The 15,856-nt window shown below is 44.5% G+C and overlaps 1 protein-coding gene across 1 annotated transcript in view; it reads right to left on the reverse strand.

Annotated features, from left to right (window-relative positions):
• Positions 1-15,856, reverse strand: part of LOC306929267 (NACHT, LRR and PYD domains-containing protein 3-like) — a gene marked incomplete at its 3' end in the record, with an annotated part of 59,972 nt that overhangs the window by 10,358 nt on the left and 33,758 nt on the right. Inside the window, 7 exon segments of the mRNA XM_079509709.1 lie at positions 3,267-3,310; positions 4,027-4,182; positions 4,263-4,436; positions 11,250-11,420; positions 11,981-12,151; positions 13,750-14,011; positions 14,014-15,567. Coding sequence (XP_079365835.1) covers positions 3,267-3,310; positions 4,027-4,182; positions 4,263-4,436; positions 11,250-11,420; positions 11,981-12,151; positions 13,750-14,011; positions 14,014-15,567 — 2,532 coding nt within the window.

Consider the following 15,856-nt stretch of genomic DNA (forward strand, 5'->3'; position numbering starts at 1 on the left):
AGAGAGAGAGAGAGAGAGAGAGAGAGAGAGAGAGAGAGAGAGAGATCCAGCAGAACTAAAAGACAAGTAATGTCATGCTAGGTTGCATGCTGAAAATTGCCAATCTACAAGCTCACAACGTGGCGCATAGCGCCACGTTGTGAGCTTGTAGATCAGCTATTCTCTATATTGTGCCCAGGTCTAGTCGTGACATCACTATGACATCATCAGGGATGATAGTAAGTCAGGGATCATATCATAATAAATGCGACCTGCTGTCGCAATTAAGCCCATATATGGAGATCCCTGATGTCATCAATATATATATGTTAGAATCTGTCACAATCTGTTCTGACATTCCATATGTTCATCCTTCCCCATCCATCCTTCCTCTTCTATGTCTCCTTTTAGACTGATACCTGTCCATTTAAACTCTAGACGGGCCTGTTGACTGACACCTGTCCATTTAAACTCTAGACGGGCCTGTTGACTGATACTTGTCCATTTAAACTCTAGACGGGCCTGTTGACTGATACCTGTCCATTTAAACTCTAGACGGGCCTGTTGACTGATACCTGTTCATTTAAACTCTAGACGGGCCTGTTGACTGATACCTGTCCATTTAAACTCTAGACGGGCCTGTTGGACTGACACCTGTCCATTTAAACTCTAGACGGGCCTGTTGACCGATACCTGTCCATTTAAACTCTAGACGGGGCCTGTTGACTGACACCTGTCCATTTAAACTCTAGACGGGCCTGTTGACTGACACCTGTCCATTTAAACTCTAGACGGGCCTGTTGACTGATACCTGTCCATTTAAACTCTAGACGGGCCTGTTGACTGATACCTGTCCATTTAAACTCTAGACGGGCCTGTTGACTGATACCTGTCCATTTAAACTCTAGACGGGCCTGTTGACTGATACCTGTCCATTTAAACTCTAGACGGGGCCTGTTGACTGATACCTGTCCATTTAAACTCTAGACGGGGCTGGCCCAAAGTTATTAGTGCAGCCGCTACCGGCAAACACTGTACACTCAAGACACTGCCCCCCGTTGCCACCCTTAGATCTCCATATATGGAGCTGAACTGTTCTGACATTCCATTATGTTGATCTGACCTCATCAAAACCTGTGCACTCAAGACACGCTCCATATATGACCAGTGCACGCAACCTCGCAATCTCGCCCTTTATTAGGTTCCATTGTGCGTGAGAGAGTGACTAAACATGATCAATTCAGGGCTCAACATTGGTGTGGCCTGGCCACACCCCCAAGACGCAAGGTAAGACCATGTGCCAAGGCAGTGACGGCACAACATTCCACTGTTAAAATAACAGTGAATTCAGTTTTGTATTGTTTTACTGTGATTAGCATCTAAGATTGGCAAGGCATATCACTTCACACACTAGCCATGTTCTGAATGGGAAATATAAGTTGCTACCTTCAAAAGAGACATAATAAATTAATCTGGCCAAGGACTGTGTGTGTGTGTGTGCGTGCGTGCGTGCGTGCGTGCGTGCGTGCATGCATGCGTTCAATTAGTTACGTTTTATTATGGATGCTGTGTTACAAGACACATTTCAGTAAAAGCTAATAATAAAGTAATATTTTGTATTGTATTGCACAGCTTGGTTGAATGCTTGATTCTGATTGGTCAATCACAGAATTCAGTTGTGTTTTATTACTGAATAATGACTATATATATACTATAACTGAATAATGACTATATATAAATATATACTATAACAGACCGATGTATAATCAAAGGTTCGGAGCACCTGCTGCGCCCCGCTTGATTGTCTCCACCAGGCCGAAGGCATGGGGGAGAGAGTATGTTTTGCACTCCGTCCGTCCGTCCGTCCGTGTGTGTGTGTGTGTCCGTCCGTCCGTCCGTCCTTCCGTCTGTGAACAGCTAATCTCCGGCACCGTTAACCCGGTCGATGCCACATTTTGCACACACACACTCCCTGGATGCCAACGATGAACCTCTGCCCCAAAAATTTCAGAACGGCCTGTTATAGCGCCACCAGGAGGCTGCTTTGTGCAAAACAAGTTTTTGGACAGTACACCTACAGATTTTGTCCAAACATCACGCAAATTGGTACACAGTCTCTCTAGAGCCATTCAACGAAACGGGTCTTTCAGATTTCTCAGACTCCATGCTGATTGGCTAAGATTGGCTTCCAAAGTTCGCAGGAGTGCTCAGTTTCAAACAAAATGCTGCAAATCATGAACACATCGTGTGATTTCCGTGAAATTGTGCACGCACATTCCCACTAGGCCGAGGAAGAAATGCCACATGAACATTTTCAACTCAGCCTCATGGTGGCGCTATAACTGGCCAAAAAGTGTTTTTACCTCTAACTGCACGGATCTGTGGATAACTTTGTATGCCAACTTCCTAGAGGCCAAGGAAAAACCTTTGCCTGGAATTTTTTACATCTGCTCTTTATAGCGCCACCAGGAGGCCGACATATGTAAAACACATTTTCTAATATTACTCCTTCAGATTGTATCCATATTTCACGCAAATCGGTACACATGCTCTTCATAGTCATGTGATCAAGACGGGTTTGTTTGATTTCTCATAATCCACCCTCATTGGCTACGATTGGCTTCTAAACTTTTCAGGAGTAGCCCGCTTTGTACCCGTTTTGTACAAATCGCTACAACTACTCAACGCAGCGTCCGATTGTGGTGAAACTGTGCATGCATATTCCCACTAGGCTTTGGAAGAAATACCACTTAACTGTTTTCAAATCAGCCTCATGGTGGCGCTACAACAGGCCAAGCCGCGTCACACACACACACACGTTTATATTGCTCCTAAACATTTTGCCAAACATCACACACACACACTCCTATCCTCCTGGTGGAGACCTGTGCCCAGAAGGGCACTTTTTCTAGTTTACTGCTGTAACGGCGGGGCTCCACGCATGTGACACGTGTGACGCTGGTCAAAAAACGAACCGGGGCAATTTTAAAGCAGTCACCGAACGCAGCGCAACGCAGCGCAACGCAGCGCAACGCAACGCATCGTAGGCAGTGGAGCCACCCTTCATTGATTAAAAAGTGAACATTCCCTGACGGTGACGGAGACGCAACGCTGACGCGTCCAGTGGAGCCCCGGCGTAACATGGAAACAGTTAATCACCTTTCAGGTGATTTATCTATCAACAAGGACCACTCAGCCATACATTATCCCTCACGTATCATACGTCTGTACTCACATGTTTTAATAATACAGTAATATATTGTATTGTATCATATGTCTGTACTCACATGTTTTAAGAAGTAGAGGTGAATATTCTTCTTCTTGATCCAACCTGTAGGAATGAAAAACACATTAATATGAGTATATGACACATGTACACACACACACACACACACACACACACACACACACACACACACACACACACACACACACACACACACACACACACACACACACACACACACACACACACACACACACACACACACACACACCAGTAAGACGCCTGAGACGCGTCTTACTGCACACATCTGCCTGGGTGACAGCAGACTGCTGGGCGAGCGCTGGCGCTTTGGCATGGGAGGTAAGATCTTAATTTTCGGGCCTGTTGAGAACTCTAGTTTTTGCCGGCTGCTGGGTGCGGCTGCACTAATAACTTTGGGGCAGGCCCGTCTAGTTGCTGGCCAATACTGATGACATCAGGGATCTCCATATATGGGCTTAATATTGATGACATCACGTGATGTCACCAGGCATGACCATTATATGGGATGTGACTGACTGACGGGAAATGCACATAGTTAACTGCAACAAATCCACATGTATTGAACTCTGTTGTGTCCACTGGAAATATACATCTTTTTACATTGTTCAAATTAACATTATTCCATAAAGTTTACTGCAAGAGGGTTTGGTCAATCTAGAGAAGTGACGCCTCATTTTGTAAAAATGAAATACTAATAAAATAAAACAATTGAACAAAATGGGTTTAGGTTGTCTCTCACAAATCATTTCAGCATGGAAGGACTTCACAAATCTACTCACTTGAGAGTAGCCAGTCCAACAGAGAGCAGCTGCTCTCCTCCTGAGGCCCCGGGTTGGTTGAAGCTCATGTCGAGCTCTTTCATGTGGGAGAGGTTGGAACGCAGAGCTGAGGCCAGGCAAGAAAAGCCTTCCTCTGAGACCAGACAGTGGGACAACCTGCAGAGAAACAAACAGTTTAACTAATTGCTTCTGATATTCACGTAGAGATTCACACAGAGGGAAAACACAATTTTTACCTCAGAATCTCCAGTGTGCAGTTTGGGCTCTTCAGACCAACGGACAGTTGAATTATTCCATAATTCCTTAAGCCATTTGAAGATAGATCCAACTCTGTCAGACTAGAGGAGTTGGAACTGATATGTGAGGATAACTCCTTACAGCATTTCTCTGTGAGGTCAGTTTGTCTCAACCTGGGTTGGAAAAAAGGTTAGACAGACAGACATGTGGACAGGTTAAAAATGTAGGCATTTATCAGATGCTCTTAATCCAGAGTGATTTTGAGTAAGCAAGAACAACACATGGCAATACATCACATACATACAAATAGTCATCAGGAATCACAAGTAAGCTAAGAACCTAACATCCATCAAGATATGTAGAATATCTTTAGAGTGCTATGTCTACATAAAATGCTATCTAAGTTACATAAGTTGAGCCTTTGCATACGCCTGCAAGGTCATCAAGTCTATGGAAAGTGCTACGGCAAGTTAACATTACAATAGTATTTAATACTATGCCCAAAGAAGAAGATAAAAAGAAAAACAACATATCGACAACCAATCTTTTTAGTGAACAACTAGATAAAATGCCCCTCTGGGCACAGGTCTCCACCAGGCCAGGTCAGGTTGTGGCCTCCTGGTGGCGCTATAATAGGACAGGTCTCCACCAGGCCAGGTCAGGTTGTGGCCTCCTGGTGGCGCTATAATAGGACAGGTCTCCACCAGGCCAGGTCAGGTTGTGGCCTCCTGGTGGCGCTATAATAGGACAGGTCTCCACCAGGCCAGGTCAGGTTGTGGCCTCCTGGTGGCGCTATAATAGGACAGGTCTCCACCAGGCCAGGTCAGGTTGTGGCCTCCTGGTGGCGCTATAATAGGACAGGTCTCCACCAGGCCAGGTCAGGTTGTGGCCTCCTGGTGGCGCTATAATAGGACAGGTCTCCACCAGGCCAGGTCAGGTTGTGGCCTCCTGGTGGCGCTATAATAGGACAGGTCTCTAGGAAAGTCTGTGAAATATTTCACGTAAATTGCACGCTGCGTTCATGATTTGAGGACTTTTGTTGAAAATGGGCCAATCCTGCAAACTTTGAAAGCTAATGTTGGCCAATTAGGATGGAATATGAAATATCGGACGGATATCGTCTTGAACACATGACTATAGAGATACTGTGTAACGATTTGCAGGATGTTTGGACAGAATCTGGAGGAGTAATATCTAAAAATGTGTTTTTCAAAAGTCGTCCTCCTGGTGGCGCTATAACAGGCCGTTCTGGAACATTTGGGGCAGAGGTTCATCGCGTTAACGGTGCCGGAGATTAGCTGGTAACGGACGGACGGACGGACGGACGGACGCACGCACGCACGCACGCCTTCGGCCTGGTGGAGACAATTAGTGGAATTACTGTGATTTTCTTCTACTAATTAAGGTTACTAAGGTAAGGTAAGGGGGGGGGGGGGGTTTACTTATCCATTAATGAAACAGAAGTTAATCACAGTGACAAGAACAATCATCATCACATTTCTATAGTTATAGAATAATGGAACTCAGCATCACCGCCCACAATCGTCACCATTAACAATTGAATTGCCCGGGGTTATTTAACCCATTACATTAATGCGCCCATTCGATTTATAAACACGGACCCCTTTTCCGGACGGACCGGCGGAAGTTGTTGATGTGTGTGTAGCAGCTAACAATAGCCACACCACTCTAGAGTCGATCGACAACAACGGGAGACAAGAATAAATCTATCGAGACTAGGGCTGGGTGCAATAACCGCAATATCGCCATACCGCCGGTAAGTAACGCATACCGCGGTGTCGGGTTCATTACCGCGGTTAAAAAAAGAAAAAAAAAATATATATAGGCCTACGGGTGCATATGGTGTTGTATAAAATTAAAACAAAAGTTTACCATAATAAACAAGTATCATTGTTTAGTGTCTGATTATTTATGAACATATCATGAATCATGATGCTAGACTAGGCTAACCTGTATGGTATTGGCTTCGCGTTCGGGGGCGGGATTGTGTCGGCTCCTTAATAGCAGACCCACAAGCTCAGATCGCCTCTCGACTCGAGGCAGTGTTAGCTTGTAAATCAGTTATCTTGAGCAAGACACGGACAGGGACAGTCCATTATAAAACGTATGGGGGGTTTCTTGTGTGTGCCACTGCCTGTCTGAGTTGAGTCGACCAATCCAGTCAACTTCCGCTCAACGTGTTTCTCCTCTCCAAACAAACAATGGCAACTGGAGGTGGAGGTGTTGTTGTCGATATAACTAAATTGATTACTAAGCCAAATGTCACAGCGTCTATTTGGAAATATTTTGGGTTTATACCAGACGACGGTATACCAGACGACCAAACGGCAAGCCAAAAAATGTGGATGAGGTCATTTGCCGCATCTGTGGCGCCAAGATTCCTGCTCGTCGTGGAAATACAACAAACCCCAGGACGCATCTCAGAGTAAGCCATCCTGCAAAGTTTGCTGAGTCGAAGCACGGCGCCGATGGCGGCGAAAGCAGTTCTACTTCTGGAAATGAAGGACATAGCAGGCGACAGCTAGGAGTCTCCGAGTCCTATGCTAGAGTGGCAAAATACGAGCGAGACAGCAACCGATGGCGTAAGCTCACCGACAGCGTGGTACGCTACTTGGCTGAAGAAACCGTACCATTTCGCACCGTGGATAAAGGGGCATTCATGGACATGTTGTACACGTTCGACAGACAATATACACTACCTGACAGAAAATACTTTTCTGGGAAAGCAGTGCCGGGTTTGTATGATGCGATGAGAGAAGATGTCGAGCAGGAGCTGAAGGACGTTTCCTTCTACTCGTTGACAACCGATTTGTGGTCAAGCGTAAACATGATGCCCTACATGAGCCTTACGGTACACTACTTGACCAAAGAGTGGGTGTTAAAAGTGAAGTGCTTGGAGACAGAGTTTCTACCAGAAAGCCACACTGCAGTACATTTGGCTGAAGCCCTCAGAGAAGCCCTCCAACGCTGGCAACTGGATGAGAAGCGACTGGCTTGCATTACTACGGATAATGGAGCCAACATAGTTGCTGCTATTCGAGACCTTGGGTGGACATGGCTAAACTGCTTTGGCCACAATTTGCATTTGGCTGTAACCAATGCATTGAAGGCGGAGGATGCCAGGACATCCCGAGCACTCGGCATGTGCAAAGGTCTCGTGAGAACCTTTTCAAAAAGCTGGAAAAAAAAGAAAAAGCTCAGGGAAACACTGAAGGACCTCAACCCAAACCTTGAAACTCCTGCCAAAGGTTTAGTCATGGTGAGTTAAAGTTGTTCTTAATTTCATATTTCTTAATCAATAGTCAATAGTTATCGACGTATTTTATTAAATATATAGGCCTAATATAATAATGGGAATCTCAAAGTGATACAATGAGCAAATGCAAAAAAAAAAAAAGTATATACGTTAAATAAAATCACACCCGAGTGAAGTGAGGGGCGCTAATATATTAACTCATGTATGGTTGGGTGATGTAATGGTGATGTAAAACAAACACGGACAAAATAAACATTAAACTCTGCTCGTCACCTGGCCTGACGCAGAACAGGCTCATAGCGCCCTCTATAGGCATTTTAACGACTACAGTCATGTCCCTGTTTTTGTGTTGTATCATCATTATCATGTGTAAATGATCAAACAGCTTTCTATTAATTTATTAGTAGGGGATCTAATACTACTTTTGCTTTTACTAATGCTGTTTGCTGCATTTTGGACCAACTGCCAGCCATCGAAAAGGCGTTGGAGGGTGACAAGAAAAGCCTCAACTACGTTCCTAAGTGGCAGAGCAAAGGTGTGCTGGAGTCAATAAATGCAGCACTGAAGCCAGTAGCTGAATTCACAGATTCCCTCTCTGAGGAGAACTCAGTCACAGGCTCTTCTGTGAAACCAGTGTTGCAGCTGTTAAACGAGGAAATTCTCGCAACGACTGAGCCACAAGACACCGAGTTAACGGTAAACCTGAGGAAGAAGATGCTTGATGTCTTGAATGCGAAGTACGCAGACCCTAAACTACAGCATTTGTTGGCAAAGGCATCGTTTCTTGATCCCAGACACAAGGGCTGCATCCCAGCTGATGAAGTGAAAGATGTCATACTCGAAGAGATATTAGCCGAAATGGCTGACGAAGAGAGGCTCAGGCGTGATGATGATGGTGCCATGCCCAGGGCCAGGGCCTCAGATGGAGATGATGATGCCCCTCCACGTGCACCACCTCCTATCAAAAAGAGGACTCTGGCTGACCTTCTGAGCCAACGGAAACAAAGGGCCTCCATTCCGATCCCCAAGAGAATCCGTGCAGACACAGAGCTCACGAGATATATCCAGGAGGAAGCCATTGATGATCATGATGATCCGCTCATCTGGTGGAAGCACAATGAGGCCAGATTCCCTCTCTTGTCCAAGCTTGCCAGAAAGTACATGACCGTATGTGCTACAAGCACTGCGTCGGAGCGTGTGTTCAGTGCTGCTGGCAGGGTGGTGACACCAATGAGGGCCTGCCTTAAGCCAGAAAAAGTCAACATGTTGGTTTGCCTGGCAAGAAACCTGAAAAGTGAACGTGAGGCTAGAAAAAGATCAGCCAAAGCTGCCTTGCGTGCCTAGTTAGATGGGCTATTTCATGTCAAGGACATTATATTATGTTCTTGGAACATATGTTTCGTTTTATTTACTTACTTACTTACTACTTTACTTGAAAAAGAGCAGCCAAAGCTGCCTTGTGTGCCTAGTTAGGATGGGCTATTTCATGTCAAGGTCTCAAGGACATATTATGTTCTTGGAACATATTTGTTCCATTTTACTTACTTACTTACTACTTTACTTGAAAAAGAGCAGCCAAAGCTGCCTTGCGTGCCTACTGCCTAGTTAGATGGGCTTTATGTTCCCATTTCGACCTGAGGACGATTCTACAAAATGTGTTCTAAATCCTGACAGTTTTCAGAAAACCTATGTTTCTATATCAGTGCCACTGATATAGATGATTATTCAGTGGTTTACTATTTCATGTCAAGGTCCAAGGACATTATATTATGTTCCTGGAACATATTTGTTCCGTTTTATTTACTTACTTACTTTACTTACTACTTTACTTGTTGTTGCATTATACTGTGAATTTGCACTACACACTACAGCAGAGCATTGCACTATATTGCCTAAATGGCTGTTTTTTGTTTTGTTTGTTTGTGCTTGAACATATTTTTGCACTGAAATAATTCTTTTTTCAAAGAATTGTTGTGAGACTGAGACTGACTTTGCAATTTGCATTTACTTAAATTGTTTCTGCTGGATTTGCTCTGCAGCAGCAGAAGTGCACTGTCTGTGACCTTACTTGATACTGTACTAGTCTAGTAGGCTTACTAGGCTAGACTAGTTCTGCACTAAATTGCCTTTTTTTGTTTTTTTATTGTTGTGCTGCTGTTCAATGGCTAATGGCTATGAATAAATCGTATTTGGAAATTGTTGGTTCATGTTAATGACTTTAATGTAAATATCTCCAGTATACAATTACAGACAGTGTATAATGTTTTGTATAGCCTAAAGAACGTCAACTGGCAAACCTTTACTTTACTGGTAAAATGTCGCCATCTACTGCTTATATGAAATAAGCAGTAGATGGCGACATTTTACCATCTCCCAAGAATCGCATGGTCTATGGAATTGCTCTTTTCTTTTTTCGACTTAATGAGCTATTTATATTTCGCACGGTATCGCACCTATAGCATTCACAGGTTTGTTCATGTTGAATTGATTGATTTGAAATAGCTTGGCTCGGAGTACATCACCATTATAATGTAATACTTCCGCGTATCACCTGTCAAAAAAGCTGATCTACAAGCTCACCTCCGAGCTTGGAGATCTGCCATTTCCGGCGTCGATTCACGTGACGGTCACGGAAGACGGCACTGTCGCAAACAAATACGACAGTTTGATCTGCAAAATGTTTTTTTTTATCTGAGACGAGACTTTCCAAATAATCTTTCACGGATTACATTAATGTCATGATCATGGATGGCCCTGCAATTTCTTTACTATACCGCGTTGGAATATAAACATTTGGAACGATGATTTGCAGCGTGACTACGAGACGAGCAAACATCAGCAGGTAAATAAAACAAGCAATAAAACTTGCGAGGCTACCGTGGCATCATAATAACATGGTGAATCATGATAATCATTTATTTTTGCCAGAAAGTCATATTAAATGTTCATTGATGAGGTCCATTCAGTATCAGTAAAGACAGACGAGGTTCACGTTAAAGTAAACTTCAAGTTCTTTATTGTTAATCTTTGTAGGCTACAGGTATTGTCCGGCTTCCTTAAAAGTAAAGCAGCAGCATAGGTGATAAGTAAACGACGGGACCTTTATAAAACCGCCATTAAATCGAATAAAAGAATGACATCTGGGGTCCGCGGTGCATACATTGTGCTGAGCTGCTCTATACATCTCCGTACACTGTGTTTTACCGGATTGTGCTGACTGCTGAGCTGCTCTATACATCTCCGTACACGGTGTTCCACCGGACTGAATAACACTATAAAACCGGAGGATTTTTCTTTCGCGCGGGGGGGGGGGGGGGGGGGGGTGCGGTATGGGGGCCGACAATAACCGCGGTAATAAAACTCCCATACCGCCCCAGCCCTAATCGAGACTAGCGAATGGGCCGCAGGGGCGCCGTCTAACACAGGATCTTTTTTCATTAAAAAAACGGGATAATTTAGATCGCGAGTTATGAACGTTTTAAGATTTTCGTTTTCATCAGCTAAACAGAGGGGTTTTTCGAGGACGTCTCACTCTTGCGCGCAACCGAGGATTGCCCAGGAGGCGCGCCTGGGCTATAGAGCCATGCGATCCGTTCTCATATCAATAATCTTCGTCTTTTGGACAATACTTCGTCCTGGGCAACGGGCGTTACTAATAGAAAGGACAAAGTACTTCGTCCTGGGCGATGGGAGTGTTAACTGATCAAACCTGAGTATCTTCAGTCTGCATTGTTGACTCTCAAGTCCAGGAAGTAGCTTCGCCATCCCTGCGTCGGTCAAGACGTTGTAGCTCAAGTCCAGTTCCTGAAGACTAGAGCTGGAACAGAGAACTGAGGCCAGATGTTCACAGGAGCTCTCTGAGAGGCCACAGCGACTCAGCCTGAATGGAGATAAACCCACACACACACACACACACACACACACACACACACACACACACACACACACACACACACACACACACACACACACACACACACACACACACACACACACACACACACACACACACACACACACACACACACACACACACACACACACACACACACACACACACACACACACACACACCTTATTTGAGTGTCTTTGTTCTGAGGACTGTGTTCATGGAACTGGATCCTAAATAAATCATATTCTCATAATACTGTACTGTCAATCAAGCAAGCAAGCAATGTGCATAATAGAGATCAAAGGTGCAGATAGAGAGAGAGAGAGAGAGAGAGAGAGAGAGAGAGAGAGAGAGAGAGAGAACGAGAGAGAGAGAGAGAGAGAGAGAGAGAGAGAGAGAGAGAGAGAGAGAGAGACAGAGAGAACGAGAGAGAGAGAGAGAGAGAACGAGAGAGAGAGAACGAGATAGAACGACAGACAGACAGACAGACAGACAGACAGACAGACAGACAGACAGACAGACAGACAGACAGACAGACAGATACTGACGTCAGACTCTTCAGTATACAGTGTGGGCTCTTCATTGCATCACAGAGCCTCTTCACTGCATCTTCATCCAGGGGGGCAGACATCTCCAGATCAACCAGATAGGATGGATTAGAGCTGAGAGCTGACACCAGAACCTCACATGCTGCCTCACTGATGGCAACGTCACCAAGTCTGTAATTACACATTAACATAGAACATGTGTTAATATTACAAAACAATCAGTTTATACAGCATCACACTGCCAATAACAACACTGTAATATACACTACAATTACTATAAATATTACTACTACTACTATGGAGGCATGGGTAATGAAATTACCACAATGATACATCTAATAAAGGTAAATGTTTAACTTAATTTGTGATGACACACACACACACACACACACACACACACACACACACACACACACACACACACACACACACACACACACACACACACACACACACACACACACACACACAGACACACACACACACACACACACACACACACACGACATCTACTACATTACCCATAAGCCTCACTGAACCTGAGCGGCGGAAACGGTAAGCTACTCAAATGTTTACTTATAAGTAAAAGTATCAATACTGCAATGTATAAATACTCTGTTACAAGTCCGGGATTCAAAATCTACTTAATGTATTAAAGTAAAAGTAATCATATTGCAGAATTTAGAGTTTTCAAAATGTATAAAACATTTCGAAAATAGCAGATCTACAAGCTCACAATGCGTCACATTAGGACGCGCTGTGAGCTCCTAGGTCAACGTGAGCTACAGTATGTAGAACAACGCGTCACATTGCGAGCTTGTAGATCGGCTATTATCAAATAGACTAGAGTGGTAGGGATAGAGTATAGTGGTTAATTTATGTTTAGTAATACAAATCTAAAACATAACTAGTAACTAAAGTGTTCAAATAATTGTAGTGGATTTTCTTCTCAGAATGTAGTTTTACTCAAAGGTACATAAGTGTTGGCATCAAGTACTCATTATGCAGACTATTCCGTTTTATGTCTAAAATGTATCACAAATCTTTTGAAAATAGCTGATCTACAAGCTCACAAACGTGTTGCGATGCGACACTTGTAGATCGCCTATATTTTCCAAATAGACAAAGTTTAAATAGGGCTGAAGTGGTTAACCCATTCTGGGCGGGAACCCCTTTTGGTGTTAGCATTATGTTATGCTTTAGCTATTGAAAAATAGCAGATCTAAGCTTGTAGGTCTGCTATTTTTGAAAAACGACTTTTTCAGAAAACTGTCAGGATTTAAAAGACATTTTTGGAATCTGATCTCAGGTCAAAATGGGTTAATGTATGTTTTGTAATAATAATCAAAATCTCCAAATTAACAAGTAAATAAAGTTTTCAATAAATTGTAGTGGAGTACAATCAGTACAGTCAGCCAGCTGGCTGGCTGGCTGGCTGGCTGGCTGGCTGACTGACTGACTGACTGACTGACTGACTGACTGACTGACTGACTGACTGACTGACTGACTGACTGACTGACTGACTGACTGACTGACTGACTGACTGACTGACTGACTGACTGACTGACTGACTGACTGACTGACTGACTGACTGACTGACTGACTGACTGACTGACTGACTGCAGCTTTAGTATGATGATGATCAGGATCAGGAAGACTAGCGACCGCAGTAGCGGAAGCTAATGGGGATCCGAATAAAGAATAAAGAATAAAGAATAAAGCTTTAGTATGATTTCCTTCATGTTGTTCAAATCCCCATGAATACTAACCGAGCCTTTCTGCAGTTCCTCACAGCTGGTAGCAGTCTCGCTTTCCCGCTATATGATGTGTTGTATTTGTCCAGGTCAAACTCATCCAGAACCTCCTCTGACATCAGCAGCATGTGAGCCAGAGCTGAACATTGGGTTTCAGACAGTGTCTTAGATCTGTCCCCTGACTCCAGGAACTGTTGGATCTCCTGATGAACTGAGTCGTCCTTCATCTCCATCAAACAGTGGAAGATGTTGATACATCTGTCAGGGGAAGCATCATCCCGTCAATGCTCATCTCCTTCAGGTTGTTGATGACTCTCTGGATCTCCTCTGGACTGTTCTCTGTCTGACCCAGCAGGCCTCCTAACAGACTCTGGCTGGACTGCAGTGAGAGGCCATGAAGGAAGCGGATGAAGAGGTCCAGGTGGCCGTTCTTACTCTTCATGGCTTTAAGGATGGCTTTCTTCAGGAAGTTCCTCAGGGACATGCGACGTCTTGCGAAGTCTTCTCCCAGGAATGTCTTCAGCACCTCTGTGTTCCTCTCAGTGAAACAGTGCATCAGGTAAACTGCAGCCAGGAACTCCTGAATGCTCAGATGAACAAAGCTGTAGACCTTCCTCTCGAAGATCACACTTTCTCTTTTGAAGATCTGTGTGCACACTCCCGAGTACAGCACGGCGTCGTTCACATCAAGACCACACTCTTCCAGGTCTTCTTGGTAGAACATGACGCTGCCTTTCTTCAGATGCTGAAACGCCAGCAGGCCCAGGTTCAGAAGACCCTCCCGGTCGGTCGCCATGAGCTGCTGTTGACTCAGCTCACCTTTCTCACCATACTTACGGTTCTTCCTACATATCTGGACCAAAATGAAGTGGGCGAACATCTCAGTGGGGGTCGTGGGCAGCTGTCCTGTCCCGTCGCTCTTCAACAAGACCTCCAGAACCGTGGCAGCGATCCAGCAGACGAGTGGGATGTGACACAGGATGTGGAAGCTCTTTGTTTTGTTGACGTGTGAGATGATCCTGCTGGCCAGCTCCTCGTCATCACTGAACCTCTTCCTGAAGAACTCCTCCTTCTGGGGGTCTGTGAACCCTCTTACTTCTGTCACCCTGTCAATGCATTGAGGAGGGATCCGATAGGCTGCCGCGGGTCTGGTGGTTATCCAGAGGAGAGCCGAGGGGAGCAGATTCCCCTTGATGAGGTTCGTCAGCAGCACGCCCACCGATGATGTCACCGTGACATCAGAGACGATGTCATTGTTGTCGAAGACGTCAGAATCAATGTCAATATTCTCGAATTTCAGCGGAAACCTGCTTTCATCGAGACCATCGAAGATGAAGACAGTCTTACAGGCAGCGAGCTGCTCTGCTGTGACCTTCTTTAACGTTGGATGGAAGTCATGGATCAGTGAGAGAAGACTGTGCCGCGTCTCTCGGACCAGGTTCAGCTCCCGGAACGACATCAGAATCACGAGATCGATGTGCTGATTGGCCACGCCCCCCGCCCAGTCCAGAGTGAACTTGTACACGGAGAAGGTTTTCCCAATGCCGGCGATGCCCTTCGTCAGAACTCTTTGGATGTCTGTCTCACCGGCTGCCAAGCGCTTGAAGACTTCAGTGCACTTTATCTGGTCAAAGAGGCTCTTCTCCATCTTGGACGCTTTCTCAAGCTGCCACACCTCATGTTGCAGATTAACCCCTTCACTGTCTCCCTTTAAGAGGTAGAGTGTTGTGTAGTTCCTGTTGAAGGAGGTTCCAGGTACTGGTCCGGTGATGTCATCTCGCTGACCTTCGATCCTCTTCATCACACCGATCACATATGGGTGTCTGACATGTTCTGGAACACAACCGTTCAATGTTATTAAACCATGTTCTGGAACACAGCCGTTCAATGTTATTAAACCATGTTCTGGAACACAGCCGTTCAATGTTATTAAACCATGTTCTGGAACACAGCCGTTCAATGTTATTAAACTAAACAATGGAAATTGAACACCGACTCTGAAACAACTCAAAAGGCAACAGAAACTATTTGACTAGTATATCTAATTCTCTATTTATTTACTTACTAAATTAGTGAGCTATGATGAATATATTATTTACATCATGTCATAAATTAATGAATA

Source organism: Electrona antarctica (genome assembly GCF_951216825.1).
Source record: "Electrona antarctica genome assembly, chromosome: 9".
In the NCBI taxonomy this organism is placed as follows: Eukaryota; Metazoa; Chordata; class Actinopteri; order Myctophiformes; family Myctophidae; genus Electrona; species Electrona antarctica.